The sequence below is a fragment of the Pocillopora damicornis genome, chromosome 10 (genome assembly GCF_964200805.1).
Source record: "Pocillopora damicornis chromosome 10, jaPocDami1.2, whole genome shotgun sequence".
Lineage (NCBI taxonomy): Eukaryota > Metazoa > Cnidaria > Anthozoa > Scleractinia > Pocilloporidae > Pocillopora > Pocillopora damicornis.
This window is the reverse complement of record NC_142679.1, coordinates 16,155,342-16,177,136: the sequence shown is the minus strand read 5'-3', so window position 1 is coordinate 16,177,136 and position 21,795 is coordinate 16,155,342. Positions and strand designations below refer to the sequence as shown.

Sequence of the window (21,795 nt, the reverse complement as noted above, 5' to 3'; positions counted from 1 at the left end):
GTAGGGGATTATTAGTTGATCTAATACCAAATTCTCCAAATTGACACCATAAGAATTGTATGGCAGACAGTAAAGAGAATTACTAATGAGATCTTAGGAGTTAAAGGGTTAATACTCTGTTGACAACGGCTAGTCCCCCGAGCGATGAAAAATTATCGGTCCCTCATGATTACGTATTAAGCATTCTAGCTAATGGAACACTTATCGCACAGCTACAATACGTCTCTTCAGTTTCATGTTTATGTCAAACTCTCTTTGGTCTTTAAGATGTTTCCCTGGTGTACTTACTTCCAAATTGTTGTCCAAGCATCTCCTTTATAATTTTCTGGCCATCTGAAATTTTTCCTCCATTGGTTAAAGTTTTATTCAAGGCAACGGCGTACTGAAAAACCGCGTCATACAGGTAGGCTGCTTGTATAGGAGGCTGTAAATGAAGTTAAAAGGATGTTGAAAGAAATTTTTGTGAAAGGACGGTCTAGTGTTATCAGAAAACGAGGTATAGTATTACATTGCAATTATGATTTATTTTGAAAGTCGACGCATGTTATCCGATAGTTATAAGATTGTGGCTCCCAGATAAACTGCCTCGACGGTAATTGGCCACTAAGCTCGTAACTAACCTGTAACAGAAATACTTGTAACAGATGTAGCTGTTCTGTAGATTAATTTATATGTTCTGTCTATTGCCAATTGGTTATGGTTGTTTTGTAAAAGTAAATATGGCTGTAACTGTATAACTGAGCTAATACTAAAGCAATCCTGAAATCATAGTAATCCTGATCGCCTTGAATCATAACTTGATTAAGTGAATGAATGAATGAATGAATGAATGAATGAATGAATGAATGAATGAATGAATGAATGAATGAATGAATGCATGAATGAATGAATGAATGAATGAGCGAGAGAGTAAATAACAAAATTGAACATCCTACTCTCACCATGTTCCCTGAAGACGCAGGGCTGTCAAATGGGAATTTTGAACTTTTCTTTTTCACATCGTCTGCGAAGGCCAAGTATTCCTTGCTTACGTTGTTGTTCAAAGAGATTAACAGAGCTGATTCAAAGACTGTCCCAGTTGTGTTTTTTGAATCACTGTCCCATGATTTTGACAAATTGCCCGTCTTCTTCCCAGTAAAGTCTAAATCCAGCTCAAACATGATGAATGCAAAGCGACCGTCATTTAAACCAATTTTTCCGGCGTAATTCAGAGCTTGGCGGGCATAGGCGTAATCCATAGCTAAAATGATGACTGTGGAGCGAAAAAGGACGTGATTATAAGCTAGCAGTCAGATAATGAATTTAAGTCAAAGAACCTTTTATAGAAGCTTATAAGGGTTGACTCAAGAGGAAGTTTATAAAAGTTCATGCTTAATTGCGAATATTTTGTTGCTAAATGGTCTAGAGGAGGTCAAAATACTTCAATAACAACGGCACTTTTCTTCCTATCAGTACAAGTAAAGCTTACTTCGAGACTGTTTCGCCACTGTCTCAAAAAGTTCTTCAAATTCGGGTAACAAACTGGAGACGTTGAAATGGACACCCATCGTCAGGGTCAGATTGATGCCCACTGCCAAGCCCCCGTTTCTCAGGTCGCTCTCCAACGCTTTCCAATGAGACCATCGGTGATTGGTTTGAGCGATTATTCCAACGCGAGTCCATCTGAAATGCTCCATTAGTGCGAGTAGCGGCGGAGAAAGTCTGCTAATTGGCGGAACTGTCCGAGCGAATGTTGGAAAAAGTACTTTATCAGAGAGATTTTCGTCAATGCACATCTGTTAAGAAGAAAAAACGGTACAAATGTTTAAAAAATTAAAATACAGCAAATTAATTATTCTCCTGGCTGAGTTCGTTTTTCGGTATACGCCTGAGGGTTCGCAAGCGCGTTGGATACAAAATCGGTCCGGGTTCAGTTCGAATTTTGACAAGCATTGCTCATGCGTTGTGCTCCAACTTCGGTTCCTCTTTTCATTCAGCAGTATTAAATAAATAGCAGCAAATTGTTAGGGAGACCTATAGGATGCTAAAAGGGGGTGTCGTGATATTGCGTTACACGGTCACGCCACTGGGCCGATAAACATCTTTATATTTAGAAGACTTGGGAGACAACGAATACACACGTGGCGGCAGTCGAGTTCGCACAATAAACAACCCTTTTGAGTTCACAGAATCGTGACATGGTGTCAGGAGTGGGATCTGTTCACCCCTAAAGATGACAGAAGCAGCTGAAGCATCCATAGTTGTGCCACCAGCGCCGACTCAAGTTTTTATTCCCCCGTCAAATTTGCCCCCGCCGAAAGCGCTTAATTTTGACGACAATTTAGCCACCGCATGGAAATCGTGGAAAGCAGCGTGGCAGCGCTACGAAATCGCTACTGGTGTATATAAACAAGAGGGCATAGTTCGTGTGTCGACATTACTAAGCATTATAGGCGAGGATGGCGTCAGAGCCCACGATACCTTTATTTGGAACGAAGACGAAAACGCAGACGACATTTCACAAGTCCTGAAGAAGTTCGACGAATTCTGCATTCCTAGGACACAGGTCATATATGAACGCTATAGGTTCAACAACCGAAACCAGGAACCAGGCGAAAACATCTCGACGTATCTTACGGAGCTTCGAACGATCGCAAAAAACTGTGCACACGATACAATCACACCAGATGAAATTTTGCGTGACCGCCTCGTGCTAGGCATACGGGATGATCGCGTCCGCGAGAGACTTCTCCGTTTGAATGATTTATCTCTCCTACAAGCAGTTGACATTATTAAGTCGTCAGAACAGACCCAACAGCAAGTAAAGCTAATGGCTGGAGGAGACACTGCAGTTCATGCGTTACGGAAGGCGGGATCGGCAGAAAAACCTGAAGAAGAACGACAACTTAAGTCACAAGCATTTAGAAGACCGTCTAAAGAATGTGGAAATTGCGGAATGGTGCATGGACGTCATTGTCCCGCGTATGGAAGAACATGTTTTAACTGTGGGAGTATGAATCATTTTGCGAATAAATGTCGCGCTAATCCCCGAGGAGTGAAAAGTAGAGTTTCGGCGGTCCACGAAGCCGTCGACATGGGAAACGACCCCTACTACATTGGTGCTACTACTAGTAAGAGCAAAGGCCAGGAAAAATTGGCAGTGGTCAAACTCCACATTTATGGGCCAGATCCCAAGACAGAAGTCCGGTTTCAAATAGATACTGGGTCGCAGTGCGACATTCTCCCGGCCCAATTATACAAGCAAATCACTGGGGACACCCTCCTTCATCGCCTCAAACCATGCCAAAAGGAAATAGTCTCGTACACAGGGGATCGCCGCAAAATTGCTGGTAAAGCTACCCTGCCTGTGTGGTCCCGTGGACAGCGGAGGTCAATGGAGTTTAACATCTTAGACGGAGACTATCAACCGATTTTATCATTGAACACCAGCCTCAATCTAGGCTTTGTGAGTTTGCATAATTGTGACGTCCTAGCATTACACGTCAAGTGTCCCAAAGCCTCCTTGCTCGAAGAGTATGAGGACGTATTCGACGGATTAGGGGCCCTACCGGGAACATACAAAATAGCCATAGACGAACAGGCGCAACCAGTTGTCCACGCACCGAGGCGAGTGCCAGTAGCCTTGCGTCCATGCATCAAAAACAAGCTGGACGAACTTGTTGATCGTAAAGTTATTATTCCAGTAACAGAACCGACGCAGTGGGTATCCAGCATGTTGGCCATAGTGAAGCCAAACAAAGTACGCATCTGTATTGACCCGAGAGATTTAAATCGTGCCATTCGGCGAGAGCATTACCAGTTGCCGACTATCGATGAAGTGGCCTCCCGCTTAACAGGTGCCAAGAAATTTACTCTTTGTGACGCCAAGGATGGTTTCCACCAAATCCTCTTAGACGATGCTTCTAGTTTCCTGACAACGTTCAATACGCCTTTTGGGCGTTATAGATGGGCCCGCATGCCTTTTGGTATCTCAAGTGCGCCTGAAGTTTGGCAGCGACGCATGCATGAATTCGTAGAAAATTTAGAAGGAGTTGAAGTTATCGCTGACGACTTCCTCATCGCTGGATTTGGCGAAACTGACGCAGAGGTCAACTCGAGCCTTGAAAAGAACGAACGTGCGTTCTTCAAGAAATGCCGGGAGTGGAACCTCAAGCTCAACAAACTCAAGCTGAAAAGATCTCAAACCGAAGTGCGTTTCATGGGCCACCTCTTGACTCCTGATGGTCTAAAGGCAGACCCAGCCAAAGTTGAAGCTATTTTGGATATGCCACCGCCGACTGATGTGAAAGGCCTGAAGAGGTTTTTGGGGATGGTCACTTATCTGGCCAAATTCTTGCCACTCCTGTCCGACATGACAGAACCTTTGCGAAGGCTTGAGGACAAGGACGTCGAGTGGTGTTGGCTTGCACAGCATGAGAAAGCATTTACCACAGTCAAAGAATACTTGGCCAAGGCCCCGGTACTGAAATACTATGATGTTACTGAAGAAGTGACAATCCAATGCGATGCCAGCATAACGGGTCTAGGTGCAGTACTGATGCAAAAGGGTCAGCCCGTTGCCTTTGCCTCGCGAGCTCTGACTGACACCGAAACGCGTTACGCTCAAATCGAGAAAGAGCTCCTCGCCATAGTGTGGTCAACCGACAAGTTCAATCAATACATACTGGGACGCGAAGTTGTACACATCGAGTCTGACCACGAACCACTAAGGGCAGTTTTTACCAAGCCAATACACAACTCACCAAAGAGACTCCAGAGAATGCTGATGGCCCTTCAGAATTACTCCCTGGATGTGCAGTATAAAAAAGGGGAACTTATGTGGGTATCAGATGCACTGAGTCGAGCATACCGCAACACCACCGAAGCCTCCAAGCACGATACAAGTCTGATCTGTACACTTGCCGAGATAGATCATTCAGAAAACCTCTCGATTGCACCATACAGGCTCGCTGAATTCAGAAACGAGATTGCCAGGGACCCAGTGATGCAAAAGCTAATCGGAGCAATCAAGGGTGAATGGCCAGTGTCAAGGAAGTCCTGTACCCCTGAGCTGACGCCTTACTATGACAAACGAAGTGAGCTTATAGAAGACAAGGGACTAGTATTCCTGGGGGAGCGATTGCTGGTACCCCCTTCCCTGAGAAAAGAAATGTTGAAGCAAATTCACCGATCACATATTGGAATCGAAGGGTGTTTACGTCGCGCTAGGGAGGTCCTCTATTGGCCCCTCATGAATTCGGAAGTAAAGGACTTTGTTTCCAAATGCTCAATCTGCCAGTCGTACCAGCCAGATCAGTGCCGCGAGGAATTGCAACCGTATCCGATCCCGTCGCGTCCCTGGTCGATGCTAGGTGCCGATTTTTTTGACCTTGGGCAACAACATTTCTTTGTCCTAGTCGACTACTGGAGTGGGTTCTTTGAAGTCCAGGAGGTTAAGGTGGCCACATCTGCTAGCGTGATAGCTGCGTGTAAAGTACAATTCGCCCGCCATGGGATACCAGACGTGCTTATTACCGACAACGGACCTCAGTTTACGTCATCGGTGTTCAGTGCATTCGTGAGAGAATGGCAGTTTGAACATAGAACTTCGAGCCCCCGTTACCCCCAATCAAATGGCCGCGCCGAGAATGCCGTGAAGACCTGCAAGAACTTGATGACGAAAGCGAAAGCGGATGGGCAAGACCCGCTGTTAGCCCTTCTTGATTGGCGCAACACCCCAACAGAGGGTCTAGGAACATCACCCGTACAGAGACTGATGGGACGCCGCACACGCACTTTCTTACCAACCCATGAAACGCTCCTGCGGCAGCCATCACACCAGGAAACAGCCACCAAATTAGCTGAGCGCAAGAAAAGACAAGCTAAACAATACAACAAAAAGTTTCGCCCTTTAGAGGCACTAAAGTGTGGACAGGCCATCAGGATGCGGCTTCCCGGAAGGGAGGAATGGAGTCTGGGGACCTGCATGAAAGCCTTGGGGAACAGGTCTTATGAAGTTGAAGTTTGCGGCAGGCGATACCGACGCAACCGTCGGCAACTGCGCCTGACCCCGGAAACAGCACCACCTAGGAGTCTGGTAGAACTAACTCCGCCCGAGTCTACCCTCAAACCGGCGCCAAATCTGACAGAGCCAGGACCTCCTCCACCGGAGTTCCATGGCGAGACCAAAACAGAGAGAATGCCACCTGAAAATGAGATGGGAACTGAGCTTGAGCCACAAAGGATTGAAACTCGTCGATCAGAACGCAGACGTCGACCGCCTTTGTGGCATCAGGATTACCATATGAACTGAACATTGAATGATTGAGTCGCTAAATAGTTGTTGGGTTCTGTTTCTATCTTTTTATGATTTCAATGAAGAACAATGTTTTGTCGATTTTATGTGATTTGAACAGTGATCGAAACCGAACATTAAGTATTAATTAACTTTTGAAGATAAACTTTGTAAAAAGGGGAAGATGTCGTGATATTGCGTTACACGGTCACGCCACTGGGCCGATAAACATCTTTATATTTAGAAGACTTGGGAGACAACGAATACACACGTGGCGGCAGTCGAGTTCGCACAATAAACAACCCTTTTGAGTTCACAGAATCGTGACAGGGGGGGGGGGAGGGCGGTAGCCTTCGATGAACTAGCACCCCATCCCAATGGAGTTGCACTAGACCTAGTCGCTATATGCAATTGAAACATGGATAACTTCCGAGAGTGTAGGACATTATGCACATGCGGTGTAAAGAACGCCAACGTCTCCAAAGTTTTACTGTTTTGCAGCAAATTTCCTTTCACCGGGACGGTTGGTCTGAATTGATTGGTTATTTTCCTGAGCCGGTGCTAACAGACCCATGAGCGACAGCTGCTGAGAAAGAGACTATAATAGCTGCCACTGATGAATAGTCACCTGCAGGAGTTTATCGCGTATTAAGTAACATGAAGACACCACTGGGAACAGCGTTCCAGCTCTTAGATCAAAATGTTTAGAGGTGTTTACCTATCTAATCTTCGCTAATATAATTTTTCTCTGATGAATTACAGAAATAAATTATTTTTTCTCAAGAACACAACTCCGCTACTTGCCATTCACTAACCAAGACAACTGGATTGTTTGACGCGCTGACAAATCGACCACTAAATCGCCCACTGCAAAATATTTACGTAGGCGAGGTTTAAAAAACTGTCGACCGATAATCTACTACGCACTTTTCTTTCACAACACAAGAGATGTGTCGGGAATCATTTGAATTCAGTTTTCAAATTTCCGCTTAAACTAAGCTAAATCTAATCTAAACGTTCTGTAATTGGCATTTCAACTCAAGCTGTGTAATTTCCCGTTGATGCTGTTATTTCAAACATAATTCTCTTCTTCGCAAACGTTGCCTGTTCGTTACATTCCAAATCCATTAACTCACAAACGTTTTTAGTGAATGTAATTTATGATCTCAATTAGGTCCTACGTGACTTTCTAAGGTCATCCATTAGAGACAATAAAGCGATCATAATCCTAAGACTTCGCCGTCGCCGTGTTTAAACGAAAGGATTAGCGGCACCATGTTCATATTTAAACCTTGAGGAACTGAATAGCACCGCTCATTATAATTCAATATAAGGCTCACACTCAGTCCTAACTTCAACTGAAACACGCCTTATAACCCGCCACTACACTTCCAGACAAATCCAGCACACTGTAAACAAACAAGGTAATGGGTTTTAGTCGAGTATAAGAATATCTCCCGTGCATATAGCGTTCAACATTGGCTCGTCAACTTGCTTCGAAACACAAATTTGATTGATCCAGAAGTACACTGTCAATTATTCGCGAAAGACATTGACAACATTTGACTAATAATGCATAAGCGGAAAATTGAAAACAAAAAAGGAATTATGGCCAGAGAGATCATCAATAGGCTCGACGCCCTTAAGGTTTTCTTAAGATAGCAATCTCAGCGTGGGCCGTCTCTAAAATCAATTCTCTAATAAAAATTCCATTCACGCAAAGTCGAAATCATCGGCTAAAAGGTTGTGACACAATCAAAAATGCGATTCAAGGTCTTTTTTCCAAGGGACTTTCTCACTAAAATAGATGGTCTTCTCGAGGATTCTCGTCTTAGATCATATTCACCTCTTTTATCAAATAGAAATATCTTGAATTTTTTTGGTTTGCGAATATGATATGGACAATGGGGTTATTTCCACAAGTTACGGTCTTTAAGAAGGAAAATATACCATCGAACGCTAAAAATCCTTAATCAGAGACTTAGCTGTGAAAAAGACTTAACGATATAATTTAAAAGTAAGAATGTTCAAAACTTAATTCAAGCAAAATATGTCTGTTGGTTTGTTTTTCTTTTTCTTTGGAAAAATACTGGAAAAAAATTGGAGCGACCTGTCGTTATTTATCTCGATGACTATGAAATTTCACTCTTACTTCCTCTTTAAGTTTACCATTGCTAGTTTACTGAGATGCTTAGCACCGCCATCAAACATCAATCAACCTTCTGTTTTGAAGGAGATCCTTAGTTATTGCCCAGTAAAGACAAATATATTTGTCAATCACTGGGCGATTAAGAGATCATAAAATTGTGGAAAATGTTTACTTTCCAATGAACTTTCCATTCAAAATTTAAAATTCGAGAATATAATTATTCCTTCAACAATCATGAATGTAATATTAACGCGCACTATTTTCATAGATGGTCTTTTTCCATGATGTTATAACAACATTAAACCGGTCAATATCGGCCATTCATTAGCAAACAGCGGGAAAATAAACAGGATGTGAAGGGCATTATCTTCGAACTCTTTACCAAACAGGAGAGGAAAAAGACAAAAACAAAACAAAAAGCAGTTTGATAATAATGCCCTTTCGTTGATAACACTATCCATAACTACACCAAACTCTTTACAGAAACCCACAGAAATTTATCATATTGATCGTAACGCTTGTAAAATTGTGCAGGTTTATAGAAATCTTTACAAGGGCTGCTTTAAAAATACGGAGTGAAATTTCTGGACATGAAAAGTAAATTCATATCAGTCAGCAAAGCCTTTTGTTCTTTTGTGTAGACCTGTTTTTAAATATATTCATAAACGTCGGAAAACGATTTCGGCAAAGTATGAACAACAAACGTATTCAAAATTCCGAGTTCTTTACTAATATTATACCAAATAACCGGATGTGTCAAAATTTTTAAAACAAGAATTGTCGGAGATGAATCATTACCGCCGAAAAACGCCAACTGTTTCGGACTTTCCAACCGAGAGTGCAGACAGTACGCAATTTGTAAACTTAACGTCAATTTCGTTGAACACCTCTCCTAGCAAATGAAATATAAAATTTCTTTCAGTGTGGCCTGACTGTCATTTGCACGCAAAATGAATGCGGTGCCACCGCTTTGGAAAATATTTTTGATATACAGTACACATTACGTGAGGTTCAGTCGTCTCACGTGCAGTTTGACACTCAAACTTTAAAAAAGATTATTTCATATAATTACAGAAACGATTTAATTCGACTTTGCGCAGTTTGCTGTCATTAAATGGAAAGTTTAATTTGTAAAATAAATGGCTGTTACACCTAAAAAAGGAAATATCTCTTAAACTAGAGCGGGTTCTAGCTGAGAATGAAACTCAAGAAAATTGATAATTTGAAAGACATTCACAATTATTATGTCTGACATTTTTGTGAGTATCAAGCCGCTAGATGAATACTAGGCAATTTTCCCTTTGAAGTTGCAATGAGGCACAAAAAGCGTGATAGGCATCAATCTGTCATCGACGCGTCCATCTGTGAAACTGTTAGAAAATCTTTATATTTCTGATAGTTGTATCTCAATGATCAGAAACTGTTTTTGAAATCTTCAGTTTAGGTTGTTCAGTTATTCTTTGGGTTTTTATATATATTTTTTTTTATTAGTTTGAATCAGTGCTCCGGTCTCCATGGGTAATAACATGATCCAGTCTATAGCAGCCGACCCAGTTCACAATACCATTCGTTTCTAATCAAAAACTGCTCCGGAAATATTACAGCTTAGTGAAATTTATGGTTCTTTTCCCTTGACTCGTTTCAAGCCGTTTCTGAGTAATAACTCAAAAATAATCTTAGTAGTCAATCTATTTCTTTGCAATGTGTGTTTCTCGCAAAAATAATTCATCTTTTCTCTTTCAGCCAAACATAGCATTCTGTTTCACCTTTTCGCGGTATAGAATTACTCAAACTGCTTTTACGAGAGGCTTTTTATTCAAATAACAATTTGAAAAAAACGAAGAGTTTGTGTTCGGTAGCACAAGGAAAAAACGTTCAAATGATCAATATTTTCATCTAAAATTGATAGATAAAGCCTAATTTTAAACATGGCTCTTAAAAAAAATTTATTCAGGCGAGAATGGATTACTCATTTCTGTCACTCTCTCTTCGGCAAGCCGTCGATGTGAGTGTCAGAATACTGTTTTTAATATAGATAAGAGATATTTTGACGTGCCAACAAGTATAATAGTGTGAACAGATAGGCACGTAGCACAAATATCAAAAGTGACCTACACTGAAAATGTTGTTCTTCAGATATGCGGACAGTTCAATTTCTGGTTTCTTGGCAAAATTTCGATTAAATATATTCCGAGTCATCGAAATATTACCGAAGTGTATTTTTGCAAAGAAGTTAAAATTTGCATGCCAGTTTAGTGTGATTTTCAAACATTGAGTCGAAACGTGAAAAAAGCGAAATAAAGCACATCAATACAAAATGGTATTATCTATTAATTGCTGCACAGGAAGGAAGGCAGCAGTAGATCGCGGTTTTTCGGCGGTTAATGTTTCGCTAAACAGTTTCCAAATCGCGACGAGTTTTCGGGTAAATAATGAAGATGATAATGAAAAAGATTTACCTACAAAATGTATGCATTTAAACCTACTGACAAAGCAATGTTTGTAAGCTTTGTTATTGCAGCGTTTCATTAATATCATTTCAAGGTTCTAGTCCTCTAATTTCTCTTAACAGTCCAGATCAAACTTTTCTTAAATCAGAAAGCCGTCATGCCGTCAAGAAAATGCAAATGTAAGACAAAGTTTGCAAACAATTTAGTCACAGTTCTTGCCAAATTCTAAGCTCACCTTTTGTTTACATAAATCTACACGACAAAAACCAACCTCCGTGTCTCATTTGGCGTACACTATTTACTGCCACCAACGCCTTGACAAAGGCACAATAAGTTCTATGAAAATGGATGAAAATTCCAAGTTTGATCAGCGTTTGTTGTAAACGGACAGACCGCCCAAAAGCTTTCCTCAAAACAAAGAATTTCTCAGAGCATGAAATGTACACAATTCATGAGTATGTTTGTCCGTATTCTGTGCGACCTTGCGGTCAAAAACAATATTCCCAAAAGACCACTTTTCCTATTAAAGACAACGGCTCCGTTACAACCCCCTTAGGGGTCTATTCCGGTCAAGAACACAGAAGTAATCCTGTATGTTATTGCGAAAAACAAAAACTTGATTATTTCATTGTGAGAGGATTCACAGCCCTCAAGAAGGTGAAGAATACTTCATTGTTAAGAAGCTGCTGTGTTAAGATTGTCCCAAATAAAAAGTATATCCCGCGGTCAACTCTGACACTTGAGATCGTGAATCATCCGGATATCATGAACGAAAGGTACTCGTTGGGGTTAAATTTTGCCTCACAATTCTTGCCAATAAAATTGATCATATCGACATATGGAGCTTTTTCGCAAAGTTGCTGAGTGACAGCGGCTGTTTGTAGCCGAGATTGAGTATCAACTATGTTAGCAACATCAAGCTAAGTAACTATATTTCATCAGTGTCTGTTGTACTTACGTACGAAACCATAGGAACATTCGCGGCTGCTGCTAACTTCGCCTCTGTCGCACAGGTACATCCAGGTCCTATGATAACCTTAACACCTCTCTCCAACTGATAGAGCATGGTCTTGATTGAAATATCATCGTTGCACTGAGTATCGTTCAAAACAAAGGTTACTCGATTCCCGGGTAGCAATGATGAATCATTGACTGCTTCCACAGCCAGCAGAAACGCAGAAGCGAAGTCTTTTGCTGATGTGAGCGCCACCGCGGCAGAATTATTCGTCGGAACATTAAATGGCAGTAAAAACCCCAGAGTGATTTCACCGGTTTCTGACCTTGTAGTTAGTAAGAACAAAATAAACAAAGCCTGAAGCCATAGGTTGTTGTAGTTGCTATACCGTTCTCTCAATGCTCTGAATGGCATCTTCCCGGCCCGCACTGGGCTTTCTTTTGCTACCTCAAAGAGTCTAACTCGGGGTACCTCACGACGTCCATATCTGCGTCATCAATGTATTCTGAAAACAAAGTCGCAACAATACTAGGTAATCAACTCCACACCATTTTAGCGCGTGAATGAATAATTTATAAATAATGTAATCCCTGCAAATGCAATTCATTTGGTAAGTAAACGGTGTCCAAGGCGACCAATAGGAGGACCTCTTTGGAGATTCCGTTTAAGTGAAGTATCAAACTTCAAGTTGATCTTTTCATTGTCTTGTTCGCTGTCCATTATGTTCAAAAAACCAAAGAAGAGCAAAGCGTTTTGACGTCGATTAAGAACGTTTTCAAACATCTGGGCTTATTAAATAGATCGAATGTCACTTGTTGGCGAAAATTAGCCGGAAAGGCCAGAGGACTGTGGAATGGACTTCTAGCTTTCGCAAAAGGATTTTTCCCTCGTCCCACAACTGCGTCATCGTCATTGGATGATTTTAAACTCGCTTTTGAGAACACAAGAGACAAGAACTACTTCTCATTTTGATTATTTTTCTTATATTCCTTAACTAAAAGCAACAGATATATTCGTAGAATAATATTGTAGAATAATATGAATCACCGGAGCATATTAATGTCTAATTAATCCCACTAAAGCTTAAAAAAGGCTTGAAATTAATCGCTAAGTTTCCTACTCTCGCTAATATATCAAAAAGTAAAAAATTAAAAAAAAAATAATATATACATATATATATATATATATATATATATATATATATATATATATATATGTATATATATAGGAAGCCTGTGTTTCGATTTTCCGCAGTACAGTGCTCAATACGTAGAAGTAGAGCGCGATATATATTGAGAGAGGGAAAAAACAAAGAGACTACTTTCATCCCTACAAGCCTGTTTCGTGATCACTCACTCATCAGGGGATATTTTTTAAAATCCCCTGATGAGTGAGTGATCACGAAACAGGCTTGTATGGATGAAAGTATAGTCTCTTTGTTTTTTCCCTCTCTCAATATATACATATAAATATATATACATATACATGCATATTCACCCATTTTCGAAAAAGTCGCAACTCAAAAACATATATAAAATGTATATATCTTTTCCTTTATCGTCAAAAATTGTCTTCATATATATATATATATATATATATATATATATATTTATAAATGTATATATATATATATATATATATATATATATTGTGCGCAAATATATTTTTACGCTCTCAGCATCCTGATGAATTTAGATGTTAAACTTAAGAAATTTGAAGCGATCCACGAAATCTTGGTAAAGTAAAGATTATTTGTCTTTCTTAATTCAGTTCATTCTTCGCTCAATCTGCTTTGGAAAACCAGATGTTTGCGAGAGTCTTGGAGCAGACTATTAGCCATCCCAGCTAGTTCGTTGTCCACAGTCAGTATAATAAACAAGGTTTTAGAGTTTCTAATCAGGAGCATGATGAAATAACTTGCATTCGGTCGTGCGCGTGGTTAGCCTTGGATGGACCTCTTTCGCACTTTGTAATAATCTACCCACTTTGTTATAACACTTGTTGCACTTTTGTAATGAAAAAGCATTCGCACTTTGTGATAAACATGCTATAGATCGTCGGAAGGCAAGAAGACTCAATAACAACCAACATGTTCAACGTTTCAAGGGGGTAAGTTTCTACAGAAACTGTGGTGCTGCATCGGTGGGAGAGTATAACAGGGTAATTTAGTATTATCAACCGAGTAACGTAATTTGGCCACCGTTTAGGGTTTTAAAGCTAACGTTTCGAGCGTTAGCCCTTCGTCAGAGCAAAGATAATTTGGTATCACCAACTGAGTCGATAACGTAAACTGGCCGCGTTTCGAGCGGTAGCCCTTCGTCATTCACGCTGACGGAGGGGTAACGCTCGAAACGTCAGCTTTGAAACGCGTAAAGGTGGCCTAGTTACGTATCGACTCAGTTGAAAATACTAAATTACCTTGTTCAATGTTTCGTTGACGTCCATCCCTTCCAGTCTCGTTTCAAGACCAGCTCAAAGCGGACGACCACATTGCATGATTGACTGTCACTCCCGGTTCAAACCATTTATTTAATGATTCACAGGAGAAATTACCTTTTGGTCACCTCCGGGAGTGAGGGGGTCCTTGCAGGTTTTACATTTAGTTTAATGGCTCTGGGGAGGAGTTTTTTGATCAAGTTTGCAGTTTTACAGTATTTCCTAGAGTTCAGCCTTACAAGAAGGGAAAAATTCACGAGATGTTAGCCCTCAAAGTATTTCTCTATCATGAAGAGAAATAAAAAACCAACTTTAAGTCTTAATGGACTAGCACCGACCGCCTTTCAAACAACCCGTATACTAGTACATCGGAGAAAAGCAAATGCTGTGTTGGCAGTCCATTCCATTCCTGATTTTATAACACTGTTATGCTTGAGGTAAACGTTGCATTGGGTGTTTTTCAATGACGTCACCCTGACATGTGTAACAAGAATAATTGAAAGCTGCCACCAAGAAGTTCAACTGTCACTTAAAAATGTGCTTTTAAGTGCCTATCAAAAATCTTGGACTGCTTCTGAGCCCTAGCGGACTTGATGGAACCTCTTGGGCGCCTCGATGGTGAGTTTTATTTACGAGACAAGTTCCTGTCACGCTATGTTTTGATCCTTCTATTGAACATATTTGAGCCTCAGGCCTCTCCTTATGTGAAAGCGCTAAATATAGATCGTTTGGATTAACGACCAGAAAAACAGCTAAATAACCTTTTCACCTGAGCAAAAACAGTAAATATGGGGGAATTAATAGACTAAAAGTAGGCCGGAACAAGTGCGGCATCTTCTGATTACACGTAGGAGGTTTATGAACGGAAATATTTCACGTTTGTTCTTCTCATATGTTTGTTGCTGTCCAAAATAAAATATCACAGTCTGCACAATCTATATCGCCACTCTTCTGAATTTAACGTTTAGATTGCAAAACCACGGTATTGGAAGCACATGATTATCACATGATGAACTGCTAACACAAGTATGATCAAGTATGCATGATCTGTCGAGAAAATTAGAGTCTCTCTGTACGCAAGAACTTGAATCGTGCGACTGTATAAAGTGCACCTTTAAGTGATTGTAAGGATACTCCCCTATTTCGTCATATTTGGTGTAATTTAAGCAAGCACTACCTTTTACAAAATTCTATGGATTCACAAACAAGGTTTCTTGGAAAGTACAAAAATGGAAGACGGCAGGAACCCATGATGAAAATTTCTGATCATTAAGCCTGGTTTTTCGTACCAAGTATTTCCTCCAGTGCCGGAGAGCTGCTGAATTTAACTGATGTTAGTTTTCAGAGATGAGATCATCATTTAATGAGTTTTGGCGTCGCCATTATGTCAAATTTTGAGGACTTTTTGGCGCGATTGAAACTAGTCTAGTGACCTTTGGCAATTTTGCTGAGACAACCAACTAAAATTTAGAGCATTTGATTTTGTGAAATTTTTTCAGGTCATAAATCATTTTATTTTCAAAAATAATTTTTATTGCCTATGGGTAACCAAAGGCAATAAAACGTTTTCAAAACCGTAAGCATGAATAATTAGTGCTCATAAGACAATGTGAAAGAAATGGCAAAACTTTGCCGCGAAAAGACGATCAAACAATTTGCGAAAACCTTCAGTACAGGAAAATTCATGCATTGAAAACTTTACAAACCAGCTAAAGGATCAAACTGGAAAAATCTAAGTTGCTCACCTGCGCTGAAATCCACCCACTAGAAATTATACTTTTTCTCGATACACAGTCGTCTTTATTTCTTCGCCCAGACTTCATGTCTGACGAGCAGGAAACTAGATAAAGTCTATAATTCACAGAAATAATAACCTTTTTTTGTGATATTCCGGGGAAATAAAAACAAGTCGCCGAATAGGGGAAATTAGAAATATGTTACTCGAGCAACCCGATATGTTTGATAATAAAACTTTAAGTTAGAGCAGTGGATCAAGGTATATCTTGAAAGCTTTCTCAGTTGTTCAACAATTTTCTGCATGAATAAATAATTTCTGAAGTTTACATGTAGAGCGGTGTTGTTTTAGTTATCGAAATCAGCTTTGACAACTAACTTGTTTAAAAAACATGGAATAATCTTGCAATATTTTTTTGATATAAAATCATTACTGTTGATTCATGCGTACCTCGACCAACGAGGTATTCGTGCATCTGCTAAGAAGAGTGGGAATGAATCAGCTCACTCCTCTCTGAGTTCAATGCTCGATTTCCATGCTGTCTATTAACTCAACATTACTTGTTTGTGCGGTTTTTTTTTTAAGTATAAACAAGAAAGCGATGAATGCACGGAGAAAAAACTTTGTCGGAAGCATTGTCAGTGCGCGAACATTCAGAACATCGTTGAAACTCGAACCAAATAACTACCACAATTTTCAGGCGGAGATAAATCAAGATGGACGATTCATCTATTCTACAATCTGTTATTCTCGTGGTCGATATAAAAGGATCTGTATCACCCAAATTTAAGGCTTTTTTTCAGCCGGCGTTAAAGGGAATAATCTTTGATTAAAGCGAATCTGGATTTAATCAACTCACTGGTGATGACTACTGGTGAAACCTCTGGCAAAAACGGTCAAGTGGTTCCATCGTCCTAAGTAATGAATAACACTGCTTGCATACAGAGAAAACTTAACTTACGATAAAAATAAAACTCACTTGAAGACCTTCGGAGCGTGATATCAAATCACTTCAAGGTGTAGATACGTGCTGAGACATCATGATTCGCCCAGAGAGTGCACAAAGTCTGGTAAATTACGAAGAGATATATGTAGTTGCAATTTCGCAGCAGCTTAAAAATTTATACGTATACCCCGCGCTGTGCCGGATTTGACGTCAAACATAGCCTACGTTATGATGTTTAATTTGCGGTTCATTTAGCCTTAAGAGTAAGGCTAGATCGATGAATAGACTCTTAACTTTGATAAATTATTGGTGGAGAAAGTGCGATCCTCTGCTGACACAGATCGTGGTATGAGTAATTTGAAGAACTTTATAGAATGTAAACAATAAAGGTCGATGTGTTGTTACGGATGATCTACGTTTATAGTCACTAATTATAATTTTTAGAAATGAATTAAGCGCCATGTAGGCGGACAACACTGTTAGATCAGAAGAAAGAAATCTGTCATGACCTTTTTTGTGCTTGTGCTTGATTTTTTTCCTTGAATTTCCATCGACTTTCTCACTTAAGAGAGGTCTAGTTTTTACATAAAATATATTTCTGTCAAAAATTCAAAAATTGGCCGTCTCAACTTGAACTGATTATAATTGTCACTGACTAATTTCCTTGCCATACCTTGCACATCTCAATTTCCTTCAGAAATAAACTCATGCTGCGATGAAGGAGATTGGTAATTTCAGAAGAAAGTTTTACCAGCACAATGCAAAGTAAGAGAAAAGGATTTTACATTTCTACTGTACTCTTACTTTGAAAAATATGTGTAAAGCGAAGGTTTTTTCTTTTATCTTCCCATTTATTTTTTCTCTGTTTGCAATAATTTAACCATCTACTTCCGTAATCCATGACCTACACCTAAATTAAAGAAAATATTATCATATAGTTTAAAATGTTTTACTGATAATTTTAAAAAATTTTGGCGAATCAAAAGTTTTACTTGTATTCAATTTGTACGTCACAGTTAAGCTTCCAGTTTAATTTTTATACATTTCAGGTCGGACATAAAATAAAGCTCAGGATATTTAACAAGCTTTTTGTTTCCCTTCCTATCTGATTCATACCTCCAAGATAAAAGCATTGCCGACGGTCGTTCGGATTGGAGAAAACAAATTAAAGCGAAACCGTATGAAACATTGAGACCTCGGAAATTAAGCCCGATTTGAGATCAGAGCACAATACAACACTGCGATAAAGTGGTTACGGAGTCAAGGGAAAGACATCAAGTGATATGAAAAAAAAATTAGAACTTTCAAAAAGAACCATTTCGTTCCCATTAAGATTGCTCAAGGTTTTGTAGGCACCCAATGGCGAGACCTCTTCAATTCAGCCTGTTGTTTTTAATAATAATGAAGATGTTTTGTTTTTTTCAGTTCAGCTGTTTTTAACAAATATCACTTCTTGTAATGATCTTATGAAACACTGATGGATCACAGACCTCATAAGAAAGTTGTTCGCGAGAAGTAAGACAAGAGGTGACTTTTTTAATTTCTCGACAAATGATTTTGTACAAAGGGCTTTTTTTGGCCAGATAATAATGATATGGGAATTCTGGGCGAAGTAGTAAAACATTGTTTTCCAAGTTTGTGTACATGCTACTTTATACATAAGAGATAGTAAGAAAATAATAGCAAAAGCATAAGAAAAGCTGCTAAATCTTGGTTGTCTTCAGCATGGGATGATTCACAAACCCTGAACACCTTAACATCAGTGAGGATATTCACCAAACTTTTTTTTGTAGATATTCTAAGGTCCAGACATGGAGAATTTGTTTAATAATAAAAAAACTTCTTTCAAATGTGATCAGTTCCTTTATTCTTGTGACCTTAATGTGTGATCCAGGGCTGGTTTTGTAAGGAGAACTTAAATGCTTATCACTTTCAGGGTTCAAAGCGCTGATATGATTCCCTTATCGCAGTCACGCGGGACGCCAGGCACTTGAGAGTCAAAGCTTTTCTACTGGGTAAACGGAATTACTAAGGAGCTACACCACGTTCTAATTTCTTCATAATATGATTCTAAACACTGGCAGGATCAGCGAAATATGGTGAAAAATTATTTTTCTTGAAACTCCTCGATGACACATATTTCCTTACTCCTCAAATTTGGTTGGTTAAAGGGCATGTAAACCCAAAAAACGTTCATTTTCTTTTCACATAGATGTTTAGTAAATATATCAAGTACACCAAAGGTGCCATTCGTTTTTTCTCAAAAGTCTATTTTCACTTTGAAAAAGCTCTTCCAAATTCGAAACATTCGCCATTTTGAATGGCGCCATCTTTCTTGTGACGTCACGGGTGGAACCTACAAAGTTTCGTTTAATAATCGCGTGAGACACGGAGTCTTTTCCACAGCCGTTGTTTGCCGGTCTCGTCACGATTTTTTTACTTACAGTTTGCTTCAATATACTCAGTTTTTTCATAATGGTAAAGCGTTGTGTCGTCCAGTTTTGTACTGATTCAAACAAAACTGAGCATACAACGCAAATATTTCCAAATGACGCAAATTTGAAGCCACAATTTGTGAAACTTGTTCAAATGAAAATAGCCGATTTCGTCGAGCCGTTCGAACATTCTGTTGTTTGTAGCAGTCATTTTTCTTCCTGGTGTTGTACCGACAATTCAGGCCCTACCAGAAGCAGATTATTCGGAACTATAAACAGCTAGTTGTAGTACTGTATTATTAAATCAATGACAGAAACAACTCAAGCAAATCGATCTCAAAATGTAACGAAACAGATGAAACGGAAAACATTTAGCTTACTCTTTCCCGGTGTGATTCTCTGTGCCTTACTGCTGCCTGTATGTGTAATAGGCCGTCTCGAGCACCCAGAAATCGAGGCAAATTGACTAAAAACCTGGATACTTAGTAATACAACTTATCTGGGTTTCAGACCCTCGCTCCTCTACTTTTTGCCACAATTGCCCGATTTCCGTACAACAAACACTTTCACGAGTTGTCGGCATTGGTTGACAAGTTCCACACTCGCACCTTTGACAATTTTATACAAAACACCATCGGAAGCTCAGCGGGTTTAAAAAATTTCTGTTGCATTCTTTTAGATTGTGCCCTTGCTTTATTGGATTTTCATATCAAATACAAGTAAATCACACAGTAAATTAGATACCAGTCTGAGTATCCGAGGAGGTCGCATCGCTGTCAACACTGTGTTCGTGCGGATCGCTTCGGTGAACCCTACGCAGCTCATATTGTTAAGGACGTGGCCCAGGCTTTCCTAAAGATTCTAGACCATCCCCATCGCCGTCATATACTAAGCTTAGGGCATTCGAGTCACTATCTTCTGAAAAACATCTTCGAACTACCGCTACTTACACGAGCTACCACACCAGTTCTACTAGGGAATATGTGTTGCGCAATATTTTAGTTCCACCGCTTACGTCACGACTCTCGCTATTGTTTTTACCGGAAATGGAATTTCAGTTGAAAATGCCGATTTTCTCCTAAAATAAGTCGAATTGGACAAAACGAATTTCAGATTCGTTCTCTACGCCACTTTTTACATAGTATGAGAAAAACATGTATTTTTGGGTTTACATACCCTTTAATCATGCCACTTGTTGCGATCGTCCTCCTTTTGACATGACGAGCTTCTGTCGGAGGATTCGTTCAGCTTCTTTTCGTCAATAAATCGGTGGAATTTCATTCGCCAATCGTTTGCCGTTTATTACCATATCATTGATAATTGGTCTGCGCAAGTTAAAATCAACCAACATTTCAACAATAGTGACATTTTGGAGGGTCTCGATGAGGTTAAACGTTAACTGAAAAACAGCCAAAAAATTTAGCCGCTATGCGTAAAATATTGACAAATTTTAACTGCTAGTCATAAAAGTAGGTGAACTGTAAACGCGATCACAAAATATATTTACCGTTGGCCGTGAATTGACCAAAATTTACATCGTCGGCCTCAAAAGCCATCGCCTCATTAGGTCCCTCATCAGTGTTGTAAGTGAATTGAATTGGTTGACGCAAGTTGACGATGAGATCTTAGGAGTGACAGAGTTAATCCGGTCGATTCAAAATGTTACTTTGTTACTAAGCTCCTCTGATTTGATCGTTGCAGCTTTTTCTTGTTTTGTTTTTTTTACCTTACCAAAGGTTTGAGTAGAAGGGATAAATTCTATGCAAATAACACTGTTATACACACAAAAATCGTTCATAAACCAATTTACCGGGGAGAAAGTAAAACATCACATCTACTAGCCAAAGTCGGTCCGTCTGCGCAAAAAAAATCGTGCTCTCCGTCTTTAGCGTGGATCGAAGGGTAATTCAATGAGGGACAAAGGTTAAATTGAGTCAATCTACGTATGAAATCAATCTGCTTTCGATTCCCATTTTGACTACCCTGACAATTCTTGATTTTTGGTGAGCTGACCTATTTTTGATAAATAGAATGTACTCAAATTAACATCTGCCATTTTGACATAAAACAGTTTACATTGTAAAATGTGTGTACGTTAGGAAAAAACCGACCAGTTTACATTTTCAAGTTTAACCTGAATTATTGACTCCAAATTCATGGTCTAGGTACGCGTTCAACTCAGCCTTGAAACCCTTTTAAGAGATATTAATTAATAATCGAACTCTAAAATCAGTGAAAAAAATAAGAATCAAAGAAACTACCTGAAACAGATTCCTCTAGGCCTCAGTAACACGTTAAAGAAAGTGTAGAAGTTACCTGACTCCCTAGTCTCACAAACGTCACCTGGAGACTAAGGCCCGATATTCGTCTTTATGAGCAAAGTTTTAAGCGTGCTGGAAAGCGTTGCGGCTTTCG

At 39.6% G+C, this 21,795-nt stretch overlaps 1 protein-coding gene across 3 annotated transcripts in view; it reads right to left on the bottom strand.

The window, feature by feature from the left end:
* LOC113679300 (atrial natriuretic peptide receptor 1-like) overlaps positions 1 to 21,795 on the bottom strand; it is a 43,008-nt gene that overhangs the window by 20,284 nt on the left and 929 nt on the right. Inside the window, exons 1-5 of one of the 3 annotated variants that reach the window (XM_089185863.1) lie at positions 21,642 to 21,779; positions 11,832 to 12,333; positions 1,469 to 1,775; positions 942 to 1,252; positions 289 to 424 (exon numbers count right to left, since the gene is read on the bottom strand). In XM_089185863.1, coding sequence (XP_089041989.1) covers positions 289 to 424; positions 942 to 1,252; positions 1,469 to 1,775; positions 11,832 to 12,242 — 1,165 coding nt within the window. In that variant the 5' untranslated portion in view covers positions 12,243 to 12,333; positions 21,642 to 21,779. Of the gene's footprint in view, positions 1 to 288; positions 425 to 941; positions 1,253 to 1,468; positions 1,776 to 11,831; positions 12,334 to 16,978; positions 17,115 to 21,641; positions 21,780 to 21,795 lie in introns of those variants that run through there. The other 2 variants (XM_089185862.1, XM_089185864.1) reach the window with 2 other exon arrangements.